Source organism: Crassostrea angulata, chromosome 7 (genome assembly GCF_025612915.1).
Source record: "Crassostrea angulata isolate pt1a10 chromosome 7, ASM2561291v2, whole genome shotgun sequence".
In the NCBI taxonomy this organism is placed as follows: Eukaryota; Metazoa; Mollusca; class Bivalvia; order Ostreida; family Ostreidae; genus Magallana; species Magallana angulata.
The window spans coordinates 17,118,828-17,139,579 of NC_069117.1; the positions used below are offsets into that span (position 1 = coordinate 17,118,828).

Genomic DNA, 20,752 nt, shown 5'->3' on the forward strand with positions numbered 1-20,752 from the left:
TATTTAACACCTTGCACCTATATTCACATATTTTTGGTTTCGGGTTGCGTTAATTGCTCTAAAAACATACTCTAAAAATATTGACAAGAAGCTAGTCACGTTCAAACTCTTTCATATTTTTTTCGCACCTTTTTGAAAAAGAAAAAAAAGTTACAGGTACAGATATCAGACAGTGTAAAATCCCAAATAATTTCTGTTAACGAAGAAATTAAGCGTTCTGGGGTTTAAAGAAATTATAACTTCAGTAAAGGGTATTTAAAACAAACATAAGAATAATAGATTTTTTAACATAACCTGTTATACCAAGACGATAGAAGAATGGAGCTAACAAGGCTCTAAATATGACGTCAGGAAATGTTGACTCATCATGAAGTTAGAGCTAAATAAACCGATATTGTTGGAGATATTTCACTGTTTTGAAATTTACAGTGGAGATTTGCCAATTAATTCATTATACCCTATGAATTTATTATTGGAAGCCAAGGGAAATCCTATGATGTTAAAAACAATAAAGGAAAATAGGAATCAAGATTGCGTTTAGAATACACGCGAAATCCTATCCAAGGATTCCCTATCGAGCACGAGGGAATATTTATGAAACACTTAGAGAAAAGTGTATTCATCGCGGCCGAGATATTAAGCGCTCGGGAAAGCTGATGTCAGAAACTACTGAGAGCTCTACACAGCGAAAGTAATCACATTATGTTAACCCTTCAAAGTTTATTTTTTCTACATCAAGCATCTCTATATGTGGCGTTTTTCTTCTTTGAGGGTTATTAGAGGACGTCTCTCAACACAGTTCCTTCTAATGGTCAGGGTTTTAGAGGCTTGAGAAAGAATTCAAAAGGTCATAAAAAAATAAAATTAGACTACAACATTTAGAACAGAATTTTGAATCCGTTTCTGTGTTGGCCAAAAAAGCTTCAAAATATTAAGATCTGCTGATATTGTAATATAGTTCACACTTTACTGGATAAATTTAAGATAAGTTGTTGATCTGGTATGATTTAACTATACTCTCCATTGAACAAAGCGTTAATTCAATGATATCAAATAAACTTCTATTACAAATGCAAAAAAATGGTCCTTCTTGATACAATCCTTGATAAATGTGGGCATAATTGAATAAGAAAAAATAAAGACGGATTAGAATGCGCATCGTTTTTGTTCTCTTGCAGCTTTTCTTTTCGTAAAAATTAGAGAACCACACCTTGTAGTCAAAAATCAATTGCTGATAAAGAACATGGCCTCAAGAGAAGTCCCAATTTTTTTAGAAACATTAAGACTTTGTTATTTTTCATTGATCTAATGAAACAATGAAAAAACTGTCTGCAGGTTTTCCTTACATATGGTGCATAACACTCCTTTGCTATTTATTGATATGGCGAGAAAATCCATACTTCTGATTTTTATAATTCGTTCATTAGGATGATGACCTTATAAAGAAAATATTTGTTCTAGTAAAGAACAAATGATTAAAAAGAGGTGGGAACATAACCCATAGACTAAGGGACAAAAAAAGCCCACGTGGGACCTAGTGTATGTCAGGCCTAGGTATTTGAAGAAAAGAATTGGAAATAAAGTCACTACTGATCATGAGAGACTCATAATTAGGTAAATTAAGGCTTAATCAGCTAATGGATGAGTGTGACACATTATACAAAATCACTTTTCCTCACCAACCCGCACATGCACAATGCTAGCGATGGCTAAATCAGCTTCAGTTAGACTGTTCTGTAAAAAGTCGAATATTAAGTACACGAATCCCTTGTACCCTTTCACCAAATGGTACTATACTCGCCTTTCATGCAGAAGGCTATTAATACTTGAACCAGCATAATCCTATTCGGGAAAGCTTCCATGTCTTTCCGATAAAAAGGGAAAAAATCCGGAGCACTGGTTTAAGGGTAGTCACGTGGTATGGCCTAGAATGACACACCAGAAAGTACAGGGACATCAATATTTCAAGACAGGTATGGGCGTTACGGGATTGGTCCATTTACACATGGCAGCCAGACCAAATTCCACGTTGACTCGAGTAATGTTTCCGAGTGGGTAGCTGCAACGACCTTCCGATAGTGATTAAAATGGAAGATATGGACACGGAAATGTCCCGATTTTTCAAGTGTAACGTTCAGAGACCTGCTGCTTCAAAGAAAAGCGATACCTATGAACTCCCTTTTTTCGGATTTGCGATTGAGGGAAGGGCAACGGCAACGGCATTAATCAATTAACATGCCTGCTGATTAATTTGTCATTTATGATACTGTTACCCTGCAGGCACAACGATTTCATGTGAACGAATGAAGTTTCATTTCTTTTCTACAAATGATCATCGCTGATTAATTAAACGGGTCTCGATTCTGTGTACTTTGAATTGTGGGACTCTTTATCATTCACAATACAGGTTTTCACCTTGAATATTCGTTTTGATTTTGCATTCCTAAAAGCCAAACCACAAGTATCCTTCCTATAGAACTGATCAAACACAATGTTTCATCTTGAATACAAAGACCTGAACAAATAAAACTGTAGAAAACCACAAAACAGTGAAGGTTACTTCCTTCATCCTTTTCTGTGTGAAGTCAATATTCAACAAAGTATAATAAGGTGAGACCCCCCTCGCAAACCTGCTGGTAGATCGGAGAACGATTGCCCCAAAGTCGATTACTCCTTCTCATTGTACCTTAAACGGGATTTCTGACAAACAATGCAAGAAAACTGCGCACACCTAAAATCACTAAAATGACACATGTTGCATGTGCGCAGTGTATATGCAAACAAGCACTACGTTGTAGTTAATGAACAAATGACTAGAGCGAGGCAATGTTGGATGCTTTAAGAAATCAAGACTCTTGCAAAGCCCGTCAATTTAATAAATGTGATCATTTGGTACTGTTGTGCTAATTTTACTTACATCATTTCTTCTTTTTTTACGTATAAATCTTCTTTGGACACAGATTTCTTTCCAAAGAAGGTGCATTTCATCGTTGGCCCGTATCAACAACAGGAAAAGCCTGACTAGAGAGCGGGCACATTCTGATTCAGCCCCGAGAGTCAGTCCTTAACATAAGTACAGAGCCCGTGATGGCGAAGGAAATGGAATGGAAAGACGTTTGATTCAAACTATTTCTCGGGTCAACCACTAAAGCTTTTCTTCGACATTTTCTGTTTAATCCCTAAATATGATCAATAAATTGGTGAAGATTTTCTCCTACAAGATGCTAATTCCTTGGCTACAAAGACTCCCGATGGGATGGCTTTTCATGTGCGATTTCTCATCCGGCTGGATGAAAACCGTCACAAAGAATCTACTTTCTTCTCGTTGTGTTAAGAAAAAAGCCCATTTAAATTCACTTTTTACACATCACTACAAAACTGTCCAACAAAATCTTGCAAGTTTTGCCTCCCGTAATGGATTCTGATGAAAAATATTGGTTTTGTTGGCGCATTTAACTAGCCACCAATAAAACAAAGTACACAGTAGGGAATCACATCCACACTAAACCTAACTCCTCGACTATCGATGTTTTAAAATCTCGGAAACATGTTTGAATATGTCGGGATCACTTGGACTGACTATCAACAATAACCTTTACTAGTCAAGATTGCGACTATGGCACCAAGGGAAAAAGGTATATGACTAATGACTAAAAACCACTAAAGCTGTATTAATGCAGCATCTCGATCTCTCACGTGTCACATTGGTAAGTTAATCAATTATATCCAAATAGGTCGTACACGTCCAGGCGAATGCAACAATGGATCTTAGTAAATTGTGGATGTATACCCGAAACACATCAATATTTTACACATTCTCACCAGGACAAACTTTAACGATTCGCTTAAACAATGTCAGATCCATATGTCTATTGAAATTGAACAAAAACCGCTCAGAAACTTCGTTGCTGAATGCTGATGGTCCTGGATCGGTAAAAACCATAGAGGAAGAGTCAATAAATTGTTTATTCGATTACTCCAGTTAATGTATCGGATCTGAAGCGAGCTCAGTTTAGTATCGCAATGTTTAAATGAGTGAAATATCAATACGTCTTACTTCATGAAAACGCGTTTGCATATCTGTGCAAAACATCGATCGGCCATTGATTCATATCGCATGAATTAAAGAAATAGATTTTGATTGCTTCTCTCAGAAAGATGTCAATGTAGGTTATTCCGGCAATATACTACCTCGCGTCGGGAAGCTGCGCAACGGACCAAGTTTTCAAACTCGTAGCAACAAAGACGCGCGGCCAAAACGACAAGATGCTTTCAGGTGAACGCTGGGGAAATGAGTATTGATTACGGCGTTCTGGGAGCTACAATTACTGCAGAAGAACCAGGCTTGATAATGTTGTGTAAAATACATTTGTTATTTACTGTATATCTGGCGCTATCTTGTGTAGTGATTGTTTCGTCGCAAATCACATGCATCTGTCAATTGACACTTTTCAGGTTCTGTCGTATGAATAATATCGACCAGTGAAACCGACCGGGACATCACCATCCCCCGACACATTCCCAGCAATTATCTGCTCATGGTGACTAAACAGGCGATATCAATAGGATAACTTCCATATCTACCAAAGGACTTGTTTCGTTCCCACTGAAGGTTTCTGCAGCCGAATCAGAAACTTTGTTAACATCATCGAGAGGACTGTTTTAATCCCCTAAAACCACGCTCGGTGCAATTATTCATGGGAGTAAATTGGTATAAATAAACATCGGCCATAATAAATCGTGTCCCCTGCTTAATAATATGGTGCTTGCCACTTAAATCACTTTGTTCGGATCAAATTTACATAAGTCGGGATCGGAAATCAGTCGACGTCAGGTCTAATTGATACGGCCATCTCCGCCATGGTTCTTTTCCCGACACGCCATTTAATCTGGGTGGTAAAAACAATTTTCATTTCGCGCGTCTCGTGTAAAATTCAATTTTCAATGCAACAAACATATTAATAGCTTACCAAGTGCATTCGCAGTGTGCAAAACGGGTTTTATTCCCGCTCTGTAATTTTAAAAGTGACATTCATTGCTATTGCATTGGGAATCGTTTTTTATCAGTTGATTAAGTTGTAAAGTGGGTGTATAGACAGCCTTTGCGCTTCTAATAGAAGTGGTGGTATTTATTTTCTTTAGGTTGTTTTCAATGCATTCGAATATTGTCTTTTATTGAAATAGGTTAAAACTGACTTTAATGTAATCCAGCAATATAGACACTGTCTGTTTTCAAATGACATAACCCTTACAAAACAGAAAATGACGTAACCGTGCTAATAATTCACAGGATGAGTTAAGCTACTTTTTTTTACTTCTAGTATACTTAACACAGGGAATTGTTTGACTCCTATTATGCTAATACTGGTTTCATTTTAAGTATTTATCAATTATTCAAAATGCCATATTCACATGCACATAACCAAGTTATAACTAACTTTGGGCTCAACCCAATTAGTTACAGCGTAAGCTTGACATAATAGCTTCCAAAGAAGTTACTTTCACATTGCTACAACATATTTCTAACACGTTTGTCATGTTTTGGCTGTTCTGGTTTTTTAATATACAAATGATATTTCTATTTAGGGTTCTTAAGTACATCTTGGAGTTAGTACTATCTAAAGGATCGACTAAAGAGACGGTATTATGACATAACTGAATTTTGACGACAGGGCAATCTTAGTCCTTGGTGTAAGTGACACCGACCAATACAAATACTATGATATTTTCATTTGAATTTAATCATGAGAACTTGCACTTGTCGGCTAATGGCAATTTTAGACAAACTGAATACAAATTATAACAGTGTTTCGAGAACTTTTTTGTTTTATAAACAATTTATTTGACTGAGGCGCCAGTTTTTCAGAGTTTCGGCAACAACAAAAGCTAACTTTTATTTATCTCAACCAAACACCACAGTCAGCATCGATTTGCTACTTTGGGTAGATGTCGAAAGATTATATCAAACAAGAAAAAAAAACTGCATGGTGTTAACAACATATATTTTCAAACTCAAATTCATTTTCAAACTCCTGATTTAAAAAAATCCCAACAAAAAACAGAAATCAAGAACCCCAAATACAAGAAACTTGACAAAATTAATACACAGTTGGATAGAACAACTTCGTTTATATCTACAAAACTTAAGCATTTTAAATATTGAGACTATTCTGAAGCAGACATACTAGTATACTGATCTATTTTCATCATTATTTATGACAAAGACAAAAAGGAAAACTGCATCCTTGATATGATTGAGTTTCTTCATCATATATGCAAATTAAAACACACACTGAAAATAAATGAGGTGATTTTGCGACTCTTTAAAGTGTACGTAAAATAAATATTTGATATAAATAATGGTTATTAACACGGGAAATATTTACAATTGTTTTCTATATCGTATAGACTTTAAAAGTACGTCAGTTCTATTTCTAGGGAGAAAAACAAGTAAATAGCACCAATTTTAACCGTCAATAAATTTCTTCTCACCTAGCCTGGAACCATTCTACAAAGGGTTCAATTGCAAATTACAAATAGGGAGTTAATTTAATTTGCCTATTCCTCACACCAAAATCAAATATCAGTCATTTATATCTATTGCGTCTAAATAGAAAGACAAATAAATGACTATGTTAAACAAAGAAAGGAGTGAGACTTATACAAAGGGTTTTTGTATAAAGGTATGCTGACCAAGACGGCAGACTAACAGAGTCTCGCCCACACACAAATGTAGCTTTCAAAATAGATGGAATAGCTTCTTGGAACCATTTAACATGTCGTTTGAACTTTTGACAGGATAGTGCAATAAACCAATCTCAAAGTAAATCAATCCAAAAACCTCTTTACTCTAAAATGTTATATCAATAAAACAATTGTCCCATGCAGATTTCTATGCTTATTGATTTGAAATATTCTTTTTATATACGACTTTTTACGAGAGAGTGTTACTTGGAATATACCAAGCTTTTTTTTATATGGATGAAGTCGTGAAAATTATACTTTTATAACGGTTATTTAGTATACCTTTTAAAAGTGACGTTCAACTGATGTCCGCCATAAAATTAAATTTTTTATCGGAATACTATATTCCGCGGAAGCAGACTAGATAATGCTGTTCACATTTCACTGATGCAGTGTTTCCAACACTTTCAAACAAAGAATTGCCACTTATTTGACAACTCCATAAAAGGGATTTTGCTTAAAGAAAAACTTAACTCCTAAATATAATTAACCTAAAGAGAAGAAACTCTGATTTAACAGCTATGATTTTAATTCATTTTAAAGTCCAGCTTGACGAATATCATAGTGTAAAGAGAGATTTTAAAAATTGTATAAGGAAGCTGGGTAATCAACAAATATTAATTTTGAAGCTATTAACTAAAAATGTAGAAAAATTCACTGAAGTTTGAATTTAAACACTCGTTGTATCTTTATACATAACTCTTCTTCTTCTCAAGGAGATAAAAATAGTCTAAAAATGGACGCAACCATCCATCCCTCCTAACTACAAGTTCGTGTACACTGCAACCCAATTCACTGCAAAATAGGTCAAATCACTCGACGTGTCCACTGTCATGCAAAAGAACTGGATTTAATTCTAAATCATTGCTAAAGAGGTGACATTGTTTACTGTACTGCAATAATCAACAGAACTGTACATGCTTTTTGTGATACATTGATACTAATATCTTATCAGATCGTAAATAATGCGTTTTAATGTCATCATTTGGGTTGTCAAAAAATAATAATAAAATAAATAAATGAAACATGCTCTCCAATGAAGGATATTTTATGCATATCAATAATGTTTCATAAATATTAAAAAAATGGACATAAAAACATGTAAGATCTATAGAGGCTTGCTTATTCTAAGTTGATTTCGTTTAAGTCATAACTCGGGGATGATTGTGTACATAATACATTTATATGAAATAATTTTCTATATACATCTCAAAGTGTTGATTTAATCACGCATTATTCATCATTTCATGCACAAATACATATAAATCCCTCTTTTTTTAAATTACATTTTTACCGTTGATGATTGCAGATTAGTAGCGTTATGATTCGCGTCCGTCTCCTAGTATAACACTTTTCTTGACACTAGTATTTAATCAAACGTCTCATATAATTACCTAACACTTGAATGTGATAAAGAAATTGATTTTTTTTCTCTCAAAAATGTTACCGAAATATCAGTTAGATAAATCATTATATATTGGTGTTTCTGGGGGCATTATGTGTGTGCATTCACTTTCTTTCATCGTACTATTAATTGGTCAGCCCAAAGGATAGCATAGGTGGGTGGTATCGGAAAGATTAATGATTAGTTTGTTTAACCAACGTTATTTTGACTGACGAAATGGTAATCGATGAAAAATACTCACTGTTTCAATACAACTATTTAAACAAAGTAAACGGCTAACGAAATGTTGGTTTTATTAGTAACATTTTACTTGATATCAATATAGTCAAAAACTAAAAAAAAAATAAATATTGTCCACTTCATGCCTCTGGTATATTTAATTTTCAGACTAAATATATCAGAAATATTGCAATCATAAATTTAGTTCGAGTTATCTTTCTTTCTGCTTTTTAATTCCATCGTCATTATTAATTCATCTCATGTTTAATCCTGTACAAATTTTATTATCTATATTCTTTTTGAAATAATTCTGACTGTTAACCTCGGGGATAGGCTTAAACAATATAAACTATACTCTCATAAATATACAAAAAGTATTTTTTTCGATTTTTAATCCTTTAAAAAAATTTCTAATTCAATAAAGAGTGAGAGGAAGAAACTTCTACAATCCTTTTAAAAGTAGTTGAGAGACAGTGGTGCCAGAAGGGTGGCTTCCACTTATTTGGCAATATACCTTTTTCTTGTATATGTCAATATATAGAAGACAGCCGGTTCCTTTGCGTTTTGAAGCAGTTTAAAAACGATATTGAAATTTGGTATTGAAACAGATGGTTAATTATAATCTTCAAAAGAGATGATACATGTACAACTTATGAAATCTTTATTTTGGCTGGAGATCCGTGTTTAACATTTTTATATAGATGGATTGGTTATTTATTGACTATGTATTATCCCTTAAAATTATTTCAAAAATAATTCGAACTTTAGATCGTCACATATGCATGCTCCTTACAGGGTTGTTTGTTTGTTTGTTTGTTTTACATCTTTTCCTCGGTTTCCTAAGTATACTGACCAGGTATTGTAGTATCAGTGAAGTATTTTGGCACCTTGTAATTAACTGATCAACATGTATTTCTGTAACCCTGTCACGGTAATTCTTTTCCATGTGTACTTGTACATTAATTTGATATAAGATGTTAAGTGATTTTTCACAAAATGGGTGTGTTGAAGCAAAAACTGTAGGCCCTTTCAGAGTTTTTGCCTTATATTCCATCGAGAGTTGAAAGACCCCCCAAAAAACAAAAAAAAACTAGTACGTGTACTCTTTCTGAATATTGTATAAAATTTAATTCGTAAATTTATAATAAAATCGCATTCCAAACGCCATCGGATGAGCATTGAATGGACATAATATTGAATAGCCGCATGAAAAAATCAAACTTGAGCAAATACATATAAGATCGACTAAAACCATACGTAAATCGTGAACTCATCAAAAGTATTCAATTTCAAGAGAAAATGTCGATAAAAACACCTTTTTTTAGAACTGACGATGAAGCATGGTGATAAGTCGGTATATGTGATAAACCTCACTCTCCGACCCGGTCCATTTTTGTGGCTTATTGTTTAAAATTGGTTTCAGGAATATACCTGTATGTCAAAGAGTTTATGAATAAAATACATGTTTTTTGCATTCGTTTATCACATTTATCTGATTTCTTGAAGAAAATGAATTGTCAACTACAGTTTAATGCAAAAATCGTAAGAAAATGTTAAATATGGTGTCAAATTAAAAAATTTAGGACATTTGAATTATATTCAAAATCCGCATGTATAAATTGTATTGTATATATTTATCTCTATGTATACGGCAAAGCTACCAGAACATTTTTAAGTGCATAAACCCCTTTACCATTGCTGCGGTTTTGCTCTTTTTAAAAAAAATAACATAGTTTGGCCAAATTCTATTTGTTAGACAATTACAAGAAGTATATGAAAGTTTTTTTTAACAATTTCGTCATGATTTACCAGCCTAATTTAATATCCAAAATGCCCCGTCAAGTATCCAGTTGCGTAGTCATGCTACATTAAAAGTTATATCTCACATAATTTTAAACTTACATAACAACCTTAATTGTCATATTTAGATTAAAGTTCTTTGATTTTAAACTGATTGTTATAGTAATAAGTTTAGAATTCTGTAATTTTTAAATTTTTTATGTTACAGTTACCACGAAACAGTCTGTTTTATTCTAATCAGATTTGAAGCTTCCGTTAGCGATGAAATCTAGCTAGCAAATTATAATAAGCTATCAATTTATATGTTGACTTCTGTGTTTTGCTGTAGGAAATGTGGGATGCTTTCTAATTGCCAATGTACACTGTTGTTTAGAGACTAGCCCAGCCTAGCATATCCCCGGCAATACGTCAATGACACCATACTCTGTTTTGACATTTTTTCTAGACTTTCAGTAAGATGAATGATTATACCTGGAGGAAACTTTATTTCAATATCATTCGTTATCAGTACATTTGGTCGGTTTTGACAAAATTATTTTGCAAAATGACGGAAATTATTCTTGCCAAGGCTAAAAGGGAAATACAGGGAGGAAATAATCAAAGGCCCGCTATCTTATTTTGGAAAAGCAATTATTCCTTATCAGTGTTAATCTGTTTTTATGAAATGTTAAGTAATGTAAAATTTAGGACAAGTCATAAAATTAATCCGACAAGGTTAACAAATAAGGGTTTAATAGCCAGCGCTGTGTTTCTAAGCCAAATTTTAAACTGGTGCAATAAGCTTATTTGACCCAATTTTTCCAAACAAGTACCCTTTGCATTTTCTCTGCAGCTGCATCCTAAAATTTTGTGTTTTCAGCGGCAAAAAGGTAAAGAAAAAATTATGGGGCTTAGGAGGTATTTTCCGCTACTGAACAAACTCTTGTTGTGGGTAGATTGAAGAAATAATCACAATCTTTAGTTTGTTTTGCTGTTCAACAAGCAATTACCAACAGTTCATCTTGAAAGTCCGAGATAACGCACCAACCAGGTATTGGTTAGCTGTTTAGCAAATGAGATTGTAATTATCAACAGTTTTATTCGGGTGAAAACAATTCTCTTTTGTTCTTATCTGCTAGAAAATGCAGCGCACGTTATTTAGTTTACGCAATTTAACGAAATGTTCAGACCAAAAGGTAAAAGAATTGGATTTTTTATTTGCTTTGAAGAACATAGGATTGGTTCGGGATTTTTTCTTTTTATTGTAACTAATTGCAAATTCTTTAAACTTACGCTAAAAAGGATTAAGTTACAATCTCGACTTCAATCGTGAAGGTGAATTTTTACTAAAAGCTTTCAATTTAATGATTATAATTAATATACTAGAGAGATGGTTTAATTAGAGTTTGTAAAATTTGTTCTCTTTATTGGCCGAGCATATGATTGTTGTATTTAATTACGTTTATTGGTGGAAAGCAATTAAAGTGTATAAAATGAAAATCTATAATTTCAATCAGATAAGTAAGGGTGGATGAATAATTAATTCATCAATTTCCGGAAATCTGAACTTCATAGGGACGCAGATATTTAAAATATAGATTTTTCCAGGTGTATTCCCCACATGAAAGTATGTGTATTCGCAAAATATGCATATTATATCTTAAGTCAGTCACATCAAATTTCCGTTTATAATTTTATGTGAAGACTTTGAACTTCAGGCCATCAATTTTTCAGTTTCATCATATGAATTAATGTTTTGAAGGATTTTTATTTTTAAAAAGTTTTCCCCTGCAATCCTACTTTCCTCTCCTTCCATCAACAATTCAACGAAGTTATATGGTTTTAAGCAATAAAAATGAAAAGTCAATTTTTTAAAAATTCTCCTGCATATTTGTGTGATTGATGCTTGTTTTAAATTATCGTAGCAATTAGATAAGTTCATTTTCTTTCTTCAAATTTCGCTCATAGTATCCAAATTGATTTTATAACTTAGTGCGAATTTCAGGAATGAAATTACAATGATCAAATATTCATAAGGATAGCAGAATTATTTTAAAAGTTTGACTTCAAAGTGTTTTGGGCAATGAAGTGGAAAATTTATACCGATATCGTCGAATCTTCAGGATGTCTAAATTTTGAACAATTTTGATGAATGAATAAGATTTTAATATATATACACTAGTATATTAAGAGTTCATGCAATCTTAAAATTTCGTTATGAAGTTGATTAGACATTTGTTAGTGCTTGAGACATTGACATTTATCTTATTAGTATAGTACAAGAAGTGAGTTATTATACCATGCAAACTAAAACAGTTGTTAGTTTGCTTGCTCTAACTTGAGATATTAATCCAAAATTGAAACAGATTAGTTACTACGAGGATAACAGGACTATGGCAAATGATAAGATATTGGTCTGCTAGGTCAGTAATGGTATCGTGAGTACATTAGGTTATTATTTTTTCTTGAGCCGTATATTCTCAATTTACTTCAACTAAGTGTAGCCTCAGATCCACAAACAATCAAGCAGGCCAGAGAAAATGAATATGTGAGAAGAACATCTATGTGATATAAAATTCACTTACATAATTGGAAGGGGAGAAAATTCAGTGATTTATACTACAACAAAAGGCAACAGTTATACGGAATGGTGAAAATATGTATGACGAATATAGGGACACAGTTTTCTGAATTTCAAACAAAATAAATGGAAAATAAAATAAATGAAGTAAAAAAGTAATAGTTCATTTTTTTTTCAACTTCAGCTCAGTTATCTGAAACAACCAGAGATTAATGAGGTCCCGTTCCTTTTTTATCTTGCACCCAACCATCAATAAAATCGCTGATAGTAAATATTAACGACGCTGATCTCCCCATATCAGTCGAGAAAGTCGTCAAACATAAAAGGAAACAGTAAACTCTCAAAGAGAATAATTAATTTTATGTTTTTCAACACAGAAAACAAAGGAAATCCGAGTAACCCAAATTACAGTGGAGTTTACATCACACTATCCGTGCTTTCTTGTTTATCCAACTAGAAAACCGAACTCAAATCAAACCAAAACACACAGCATTTAAAGCTCTTACCCTTCCGGGAGAACATATTCTCCCAGAGAAGTTAATAATTCGAATCCTTCAGTATTCTCTTCATCGTCATTGCTACTACCAGGCGCATTTTGAGATCCCTCTTGTGGCGCATGCGCATTTTGATCTTTGTGGTGCCCGCCATGATGATTAAGGTGGTGGTTGTGGTGGTGATGGTGATGTTTGCGGGTCTTTGCTCCACTTTTACTTCCTTTACTTCCTTTGGACGCCTTGGAACCCTTCGATCCTCCTGATTTTGATTTGCCACCCATAAAACCACCGAATGAATGCTATAACTGTCATTCCATCAATTTTCTATAAATGTCAATAATATCAGGTTCACTTCTTTCAAGAGTCGATCATGTCGAGGTTGTATTTTTGCATGACAAAACAGGATTCATCGACTTTTTAAGAGACGATTCCATTGGAACGATCGGTGAGTATAGTCCCATATAAAATGTAGATCGCAATGAATAGAGCGTAGTCAATACACCAAACAAAGACAAACAACTTTCTTGAGGACGGTATAAAGTGGTTAAATATTTATAACAGAACTCCTCTGAATTCCTTATTTGATGAATGTTTTCAATTACATATCCAAACTCTCGGTAACACTATCCAAAGGTGACCAAATGGGAACTCTCACACGCAAACTCAATATTAGCCGGACATCAAAGTCACAAATGATGTTTCTTTTACTGCCTAACTTAATTTATACATTTTCATAAATTGTGCATAGCCGATATATGCATAATAGGCCACAAACAGACACCCCTAAGGAGGGCAAACAGCGAAAGGATCCGAAAGTCTTTATATCCTCTCTTCAGCACGTGTCATTTCCTGGACAAAGGTCTTCCGCTAACAACATCCAGACTGGTGAAACGTTTCATAAAACACAAATTTATCTTCAAAAACTGTGGCACGAAAACCTCTTTGGAACAAGTAAATGAAATTATTGAAACCCTTGTGAGTTCGTTGAGCACTGAGGCATTTTCATTTGGCAGATGATAAAAATTCGTACTCCATGGCAAGTTAATGTTATTAGATATTTACTTATATAAACGCTAACGAAAGAAAGAAAATATCGACAAATTTTGTCTGTTTGTCCATGTTAATGATAACCATTGTTGATTTGTACACGTCGACTGAATAAGAATAAACACCCTTGATGAGTCTAGGTATACACAAGCCTCATTAAAGGTCCGCTGGATAAAATACGCGCTTTGTTAATGATAGGTAAAAACCTATACCCCAGCATCATCGGAATAGCTCTGCCACAAAAGACTCGGGCAAAATTCGATAATTGGGCACCAAGGCAAAATATTGATAGATTTAGAGTGAAGTCAGCTTTTTTCCCCCGATTTCTACTATTGAACTAGCCTATTGAATTAATGTCAAAGCAAACACTAAATAACCCGTGGACATTTTTATTTAAAAAAATTCTAGGACGCTCAAAAACAGAGATTTGCCTGTAGTTTAACTTGTGATATTCTAAATTTTAAAAAAAAATCCAAGTCGGTTGCGCTATAGAGTAAAATATTTTTGAAATTCTGTTGAAAATACCAAATAGTCTAACCCTGCCTCTGCATCATTCTCATGAAATGCACCGTCATCGTTATCATTATCATCAATCTTCTTTCTTTGTATTGTAAATGGCATACACATTATCCTTGTATATAATTCATATTGATAGAACCCTCGCTCTTATAATTCATATTCTGTAGCGTAGTACTCTGTCTTAATTTAACATTGTGTTTTGGTCTAGACGTTTTTGCCCCATCACGCACTGTTATTTGGTATTTTACGCGATTTAATAAGCGAAACACATGGTTTCTTTGCATGTAAAGTTTCATTCATGATTGTTCTTTCATAAATATGATTCGAGAACTGACTTTAACATGCAAATTTTACACAATATTTCCCAAAAAACATATTTTTACTACTCATCTTTGATTAAGGCTTTACTGTTTTTGTTCTCTAATTTAGTGGAGTGGAGTGAACAAAAACTTCTCCAGAAAACTTGTTAGTTGACCATTGCTTTGAACTTATATATCTCTTAATAAAATCTAGATTTTTTTTTAATTTAAACATTTCTAGTTGACTTTCTTGACTTTTTACAAAACTAATAATTTTTCAGTATGAAGAAAATGTAGATTTCAGAAGCTTCAAGTCAAATATGAAATGTGAATTGTAAAATGTAACAGTTGACCCATACATTATTTTCTGTGGTTTTAGACTTAGTATTTTAGATGAAAAGAAAAGAACAAGATTAGTTTTCCGTTCTATTGCTACGAATTATAAGACTAATTGATTATTTTTGTTAATTTTCTCATCAGACGTGGTTTAAATCAATACACCAGTTCTCTCTATTTGAGGCTGGGTGTTGACCAATCTAAAAACTTGCAACCAAATATGTGGGTTCTGGTTCTCTTTTACTGAATTTAACGATTTCGGATTAGAATTAAGGGTATGAAGTTAATCTAAGATCAATGCGATTCCTCCGACTTTGGTACTGTGGTGTTGGCACTAAACCATTCCTAGTGGCATCAGACACGCTTGAGGAATTTTGCAACCTTATCAACTTACTGTAGTTTTTAGCACATGTGTGATAACTTAAGAATAAAATAATTTAGAATCAAATTTAGGTATAAAACAAAATTGAGTTTATGCTCGACATGCCCGTTGTAAAAAAAAATCCATATCATCATGTTAAATATATATGGCATTATAAGTATTCTAAGATAATATCCCTCAATAAGTTCTATTGTCATTTTCACCCACGACTGCCATTTTCTAGAATCCTCATTACCCGAATCTGTTTATGGGGTTCAATAGGAGGTTGTCTGACTAATTTTGACTCTGAGACACACTCTGAACTATTGCCAACTCTAACACTCCCAAGAAATCACTACGGACCCCCAGATTTCAAAAACATCAAAAATAGACGTTACAAATTGCTGGGAAATCAATGCACAGGTGCGCTATATGGTTTCCCCAATTTTTGAGCATTCAGACTTACCAATACATAGAGGGAATTCGTGTTAAACTCCAGACTTACAACCTGACGTAGAATGTTGTACAACGGCATGCCATCAACGCGGCGACTAAAGCTGATCGAGTCCGTTGCCACTCAATATATTCATGATGTTATTTTTCACATAGTTTGGCATTAAACGCATTATCAGTGATGTGACAAAGCCTTCCATGATATATATATATATCGTTAAAAAGTGCTCGTCCAGGTAGCCCACACTTGCATACATATATGTATTGATCTTGATGGATAACACAGCGATTTCCTAGACTTTCCTGTCTACCCAATTTTCAAGGGGAATCTCATACACCGAATAAAATACACAGTATAAATCTTATATTGGAAGATCAATAATTGGCGGTTCCCGAGGATGACCAGAATGTATATTTCTGTACCAGAGTTACATCAAACTATCTGCAGCCTTGTGAAAGTTTTATAGAGTGACAACTTCATTTTTCTTTCGGTTATTGACGAGATTACTTTTTAATTGGCTGATCATAACTAAAGTAAATTCTGAGAAGATCGATACCATTAGAACATAGATTATCGAGGATGGGGCTCCTGGAAAAACGACACATACTTCATCGACTTGATGTAATTAAGATAACTAGTGAGGCCCAAGGGGCCAACTCGGCTCTCGGGGTGAGAAGAATTAACAGTATCTAATAGTACAAATCTCATCATTAACAACATGCTGAATTGTGATGTAGTTTGTAATTCTTTTATTTTAATGCCGCAGGGGATTGGGTATTCCATGTGAGAAAGCCTGTTGAGGTGCCAACGAACTATATATAGTTGTTACAATTATAATGATGTCATAATGTTGAAACTATGTTATGCTTCAGTTCAGAAAATGTCTCTTTGTTGAATTTAAATTAAGGTGTATAAATCTGGACGCTATAAAAATTAATGAATGAAATACTAAAATAAACGAAAAGTAAAACAAAATGACTACTCTACTTTGTAGCTCAATGTATCATAAAAGAAGGAACCCTAAATCATTTATCAATTTCATGAGAAAGAAAACTCAAAATATTTCACGTCATACTATTCCCATAATTTATAGACACGTTTGATGAATTGACGTTTTGGGAACACGCGTTCGTGTTTCTGTATGTTGACTGGTGTGAATTTAATTATAATCGGCAGGATATATATTACAGCTGCAACGTTTAGACCAGTAACGTGTTTGGTGGTGAAATTACTTTCTAGATAGCACAGGTTTTATTTACATCAGTTCAAAACATTTTAAGGTGTTTTTCTGCCACATGTGTATGATACACAATAAAATTTATTGACAACTTAAGCGGCTGTCGCACTGCGACGTATGACAACAATTTTTGCCGATACCTGCACATCTTCGGAAACACACGGCAAGTCTCCCATACGTTAACTAACCGTGGGCCAACTCGCTGCTATTTTTTCTCTTTCCTATGAATAATTCATGCTTTATTCTGATTGGTTCCTTCAAACTTTCTCGAAGGAAATCTTACTCATTGCGTTTATGCTTGTGCATGCATCTATACACAACGGGATCAATTCTACTTCATAACTAGTAAAAATAATAATGATTCACTTTCTTATTGGTTGTCTGTGAAAAATAAAAAATCATGGTAATGAGAAAACTTCAATGACTTGGACCACGGTCAGTAAAAGAACACGAGCGGATCCAATGTACATGTATGAAAAATAGTCAAAAAGCAGTTGTTGGGGATAATACTCGTTACAAGGACATTTAAGTATGTCGGTATGAATGCAAATAAATTAAATTCAACGATTATTTTCTTGTTAATTGTAAATTGAACGTACACAAAAGGTAAATAATTCATTCATTCATTCAACAAACCTTACATAAGCTCTAGTTGTACGAAGGTTATATCGTTTGGGTTACTTTGTGTATAGCAAAATGCTGTCAGAAACAATCATAATCTTATTAAAGAAATTAATTAAATACATGTGGCTGCTACAAATAATATGAGTAAATTCTCATCTATTATCTAAGTTTTATAAATTACATGTATGAAAAAATGAAATCTCTCTTTTTCACAAATCAATTGACTTATCAACCAAAAAAAAATTGACAGAGAACACCCCCCTCCAAAAAAAATAGATACTTTCATGTACCTGATTTTTTTCAAAAAAGATATAAATATTAACAATAAAATGTAGAGGAGAAAATCACAAAACCCGCTATACTCTTTTATCTAACCATCTGACGAATAAGTGCTCAGACAGCATTGATTTCATAATACCATCATCAGTTTATTGTTTACTTTGATTGCGCTTAGAAAGTATATTAGTGTACTTTCAATAAAGATTTTATTCGAAAAATGATAAATAAATATTGTTTGCATAGGAATTGGTAGTCACGTGGTAAATTTTTAAGCTAATTTTCATTGACTTTAATGTCAATATATGAAAAAAGTCCATAAATATTTGTACTGGATTCCATGAAAAATCACAGTTGCAACATAACAAAGTATATAATATATCATGCTGTTAAAATAAAAATTATACAATCCAATCATTACATTTCATTCCATGCTGGTCTAAATCTAATACTAGGAAAGGAATGAAGACCACATGCTGTCCTTAGTTGCCTGTAAGGGTCCCCTGAAGCTGAATTATTCAGTGCTTTGTAAAATGTACAGTCCTCTCATTTTCACTTCTATATGAAAATTGGTTTCTAGTTTTCGTGGTATATCTTAATTTGCAGTCAAGTGTATTAAATATTAAAAGCGAACAATGGTATCATCTTCCTATGCCAGCACTCAAGTACCTGTTATCTCAACATAGACCAAGTCATGAAGTTAATTTGAAAACCAACACTTAACAGGAAAATGATGTAACCGTACTTTTGAACATTAAAGTCAATCTAGGGTCTCTCCGCTTTCATTGGCCGTGTTTACACCTGTTATAGTTTATATTTTGGAAAAGTTAAGTACATCTTAATTCAATATGTAATAAGTTTTTAAAAAATGTATCAATTTATGTTTCAAATTTCTCTACGTTGATCAGCCGTTACATGAGTTATATCTTAATTATATTCGAGAACATTTTCCTTAAAAAGGTGTCAGCAGGCAGTTGCAACAATGTTAAACCTATAGTATATGTCTATGTCTGACACCCGAGGACCCATAGAGAATGAAGGGTCTATCGTGCCAGTACCTACCGCAACACGTGATCTTATAGTTAATAACACGTGACTTTCACATCTTATGTCTAACACTTTCATGACAAGGAAACGACTGCAAACCATTTTTTGTGAACTTTCATGTTTATAAGGTCAATGTCCATGTGTGCTGACCCTGAACACTGTATATATATATATACTTTTCTACGTGGTATAAATTTGCGAAAATGAAGTCAATCTGTAAAAAATACTTATTTTATGATTTATAATTTTGCAATTTTGAAAGCTTGTTTTGTAGAGAAAATAATAAATGACATAATTTCTACGTGTTTCAAATTTGCGACATTAGAATATTCGCAAAATAGTGCAAATTATCACTGCAAAAATATTAAATACACGGTGTTTGTAGCTCATTTAGATTTTAGATGCGTTACAGCACACACAATTCAAAAATGAAATATTACACAATTAAAGTAACGCGGCTTTCAATTGACTTGCCGAGGTTTCATTGAATTTTACATCCTTTTTAGTATTCCTTTCTAGAGAAAAATGCTCTAGATAAGAATGCTAAAAATAATTTCTAATATTCAGTTATTTGATAAAGTTGACCTCAAGTTTTAACAAATTATTTTTATCAAACAACTGTCAAATTTGTTCTTTATTTCCCAAATTAAAAGGGGTTGAATGACATTTAACATAAGCTTATTCTAAATTCACTTTTTGTTCTGAAAAATAAATTATAATCTAACTTAAAGACAGCACCATTGTATGCTATTTTAGTTTTCAATACAAAAGATTTTTTGTTTTATAAATATGATTTTTAATGCAAATTTCTTCTTAGGGTTCAGAGGCTAAGAATATGCTAAGGATGAAATAATACGTACATGTAAAAGAATGATGCAATATTGTCTGATTTATTTCTATTTGTGCATATAACTTTTAAAGACCAACAGCAATTGCAACGAATATAGAGACCATTTTGCTTCCTGAAAAGATTATGAACTGCCCATTACTATACAGGAATTTGGACCAGGTTATAGATTTAACATTAGGGATTTATAAGATAGTAATTATTCTGCCCACTTTATGGAATGAAGGCCATAAAATAGGCCTCTCGTCCAAAAAGATTCTTCATTATACTAATGCCTCAATGTGAGAGTGTAATAGATTTATCTCGTTTGCAAAATAGTCTATACATCTACTGGTACTCAGTGAAATAAATCGCATAGGAATCTATTTTTTTTTATTTCATTAATTTCCCAGCAGATATAAAAAAAGAATCTAGCCTGTTGTTCCTTTTGATATCTTTTATAACAGGATAGTTATCAATAGGTGGTCTATTCAAATATATTGA

The 20,752-nt window shown here is 33.2% G+C and overlaps 1 protein-coding gene across 8 annotated transcripts in view; it reads right to left on the bottom strand.

Annotated features, from left to right (window-relative positions):
- The window catches only part of LOC128155814 (innexin unc-9-like), a 56,882-nt gene that overhangs the window by 8,827 nt on the left and 27,303 nt on the right, over positions 1–20,752 (bottom strand). Inside the window, exons 1-2 of one of the 8 annotated variants that reach the window (XM_052817685.1) lie at positions 13,235–13,351; positions 12,733–12,766 (exon numbers count right to left, since the gene is read on the bottom strand). The exons of 4 other annotated variants lie outside the window; for them this stretch is intronic. In XM_052817685.1, the coding sequence (XP_052673645.1) occupies positions 12,733–12,734 (2 nt within the window). In that variant the 5' untranslated portion in view covers positions 12,735–12,766; positions 13,235–13,351. Of the gene's footprint in view, positions 1–2,917; positions 4,191–12,732; positions 12,767–13,234; positions 14,468–16,250; positions 17,187–20,752 lie in introns of those variants that run through there. 3 more of the 8 variants (XM_052817683.1, XM_052817678.1, XM_052817679.1) reach the window with 3 other exon arrangements.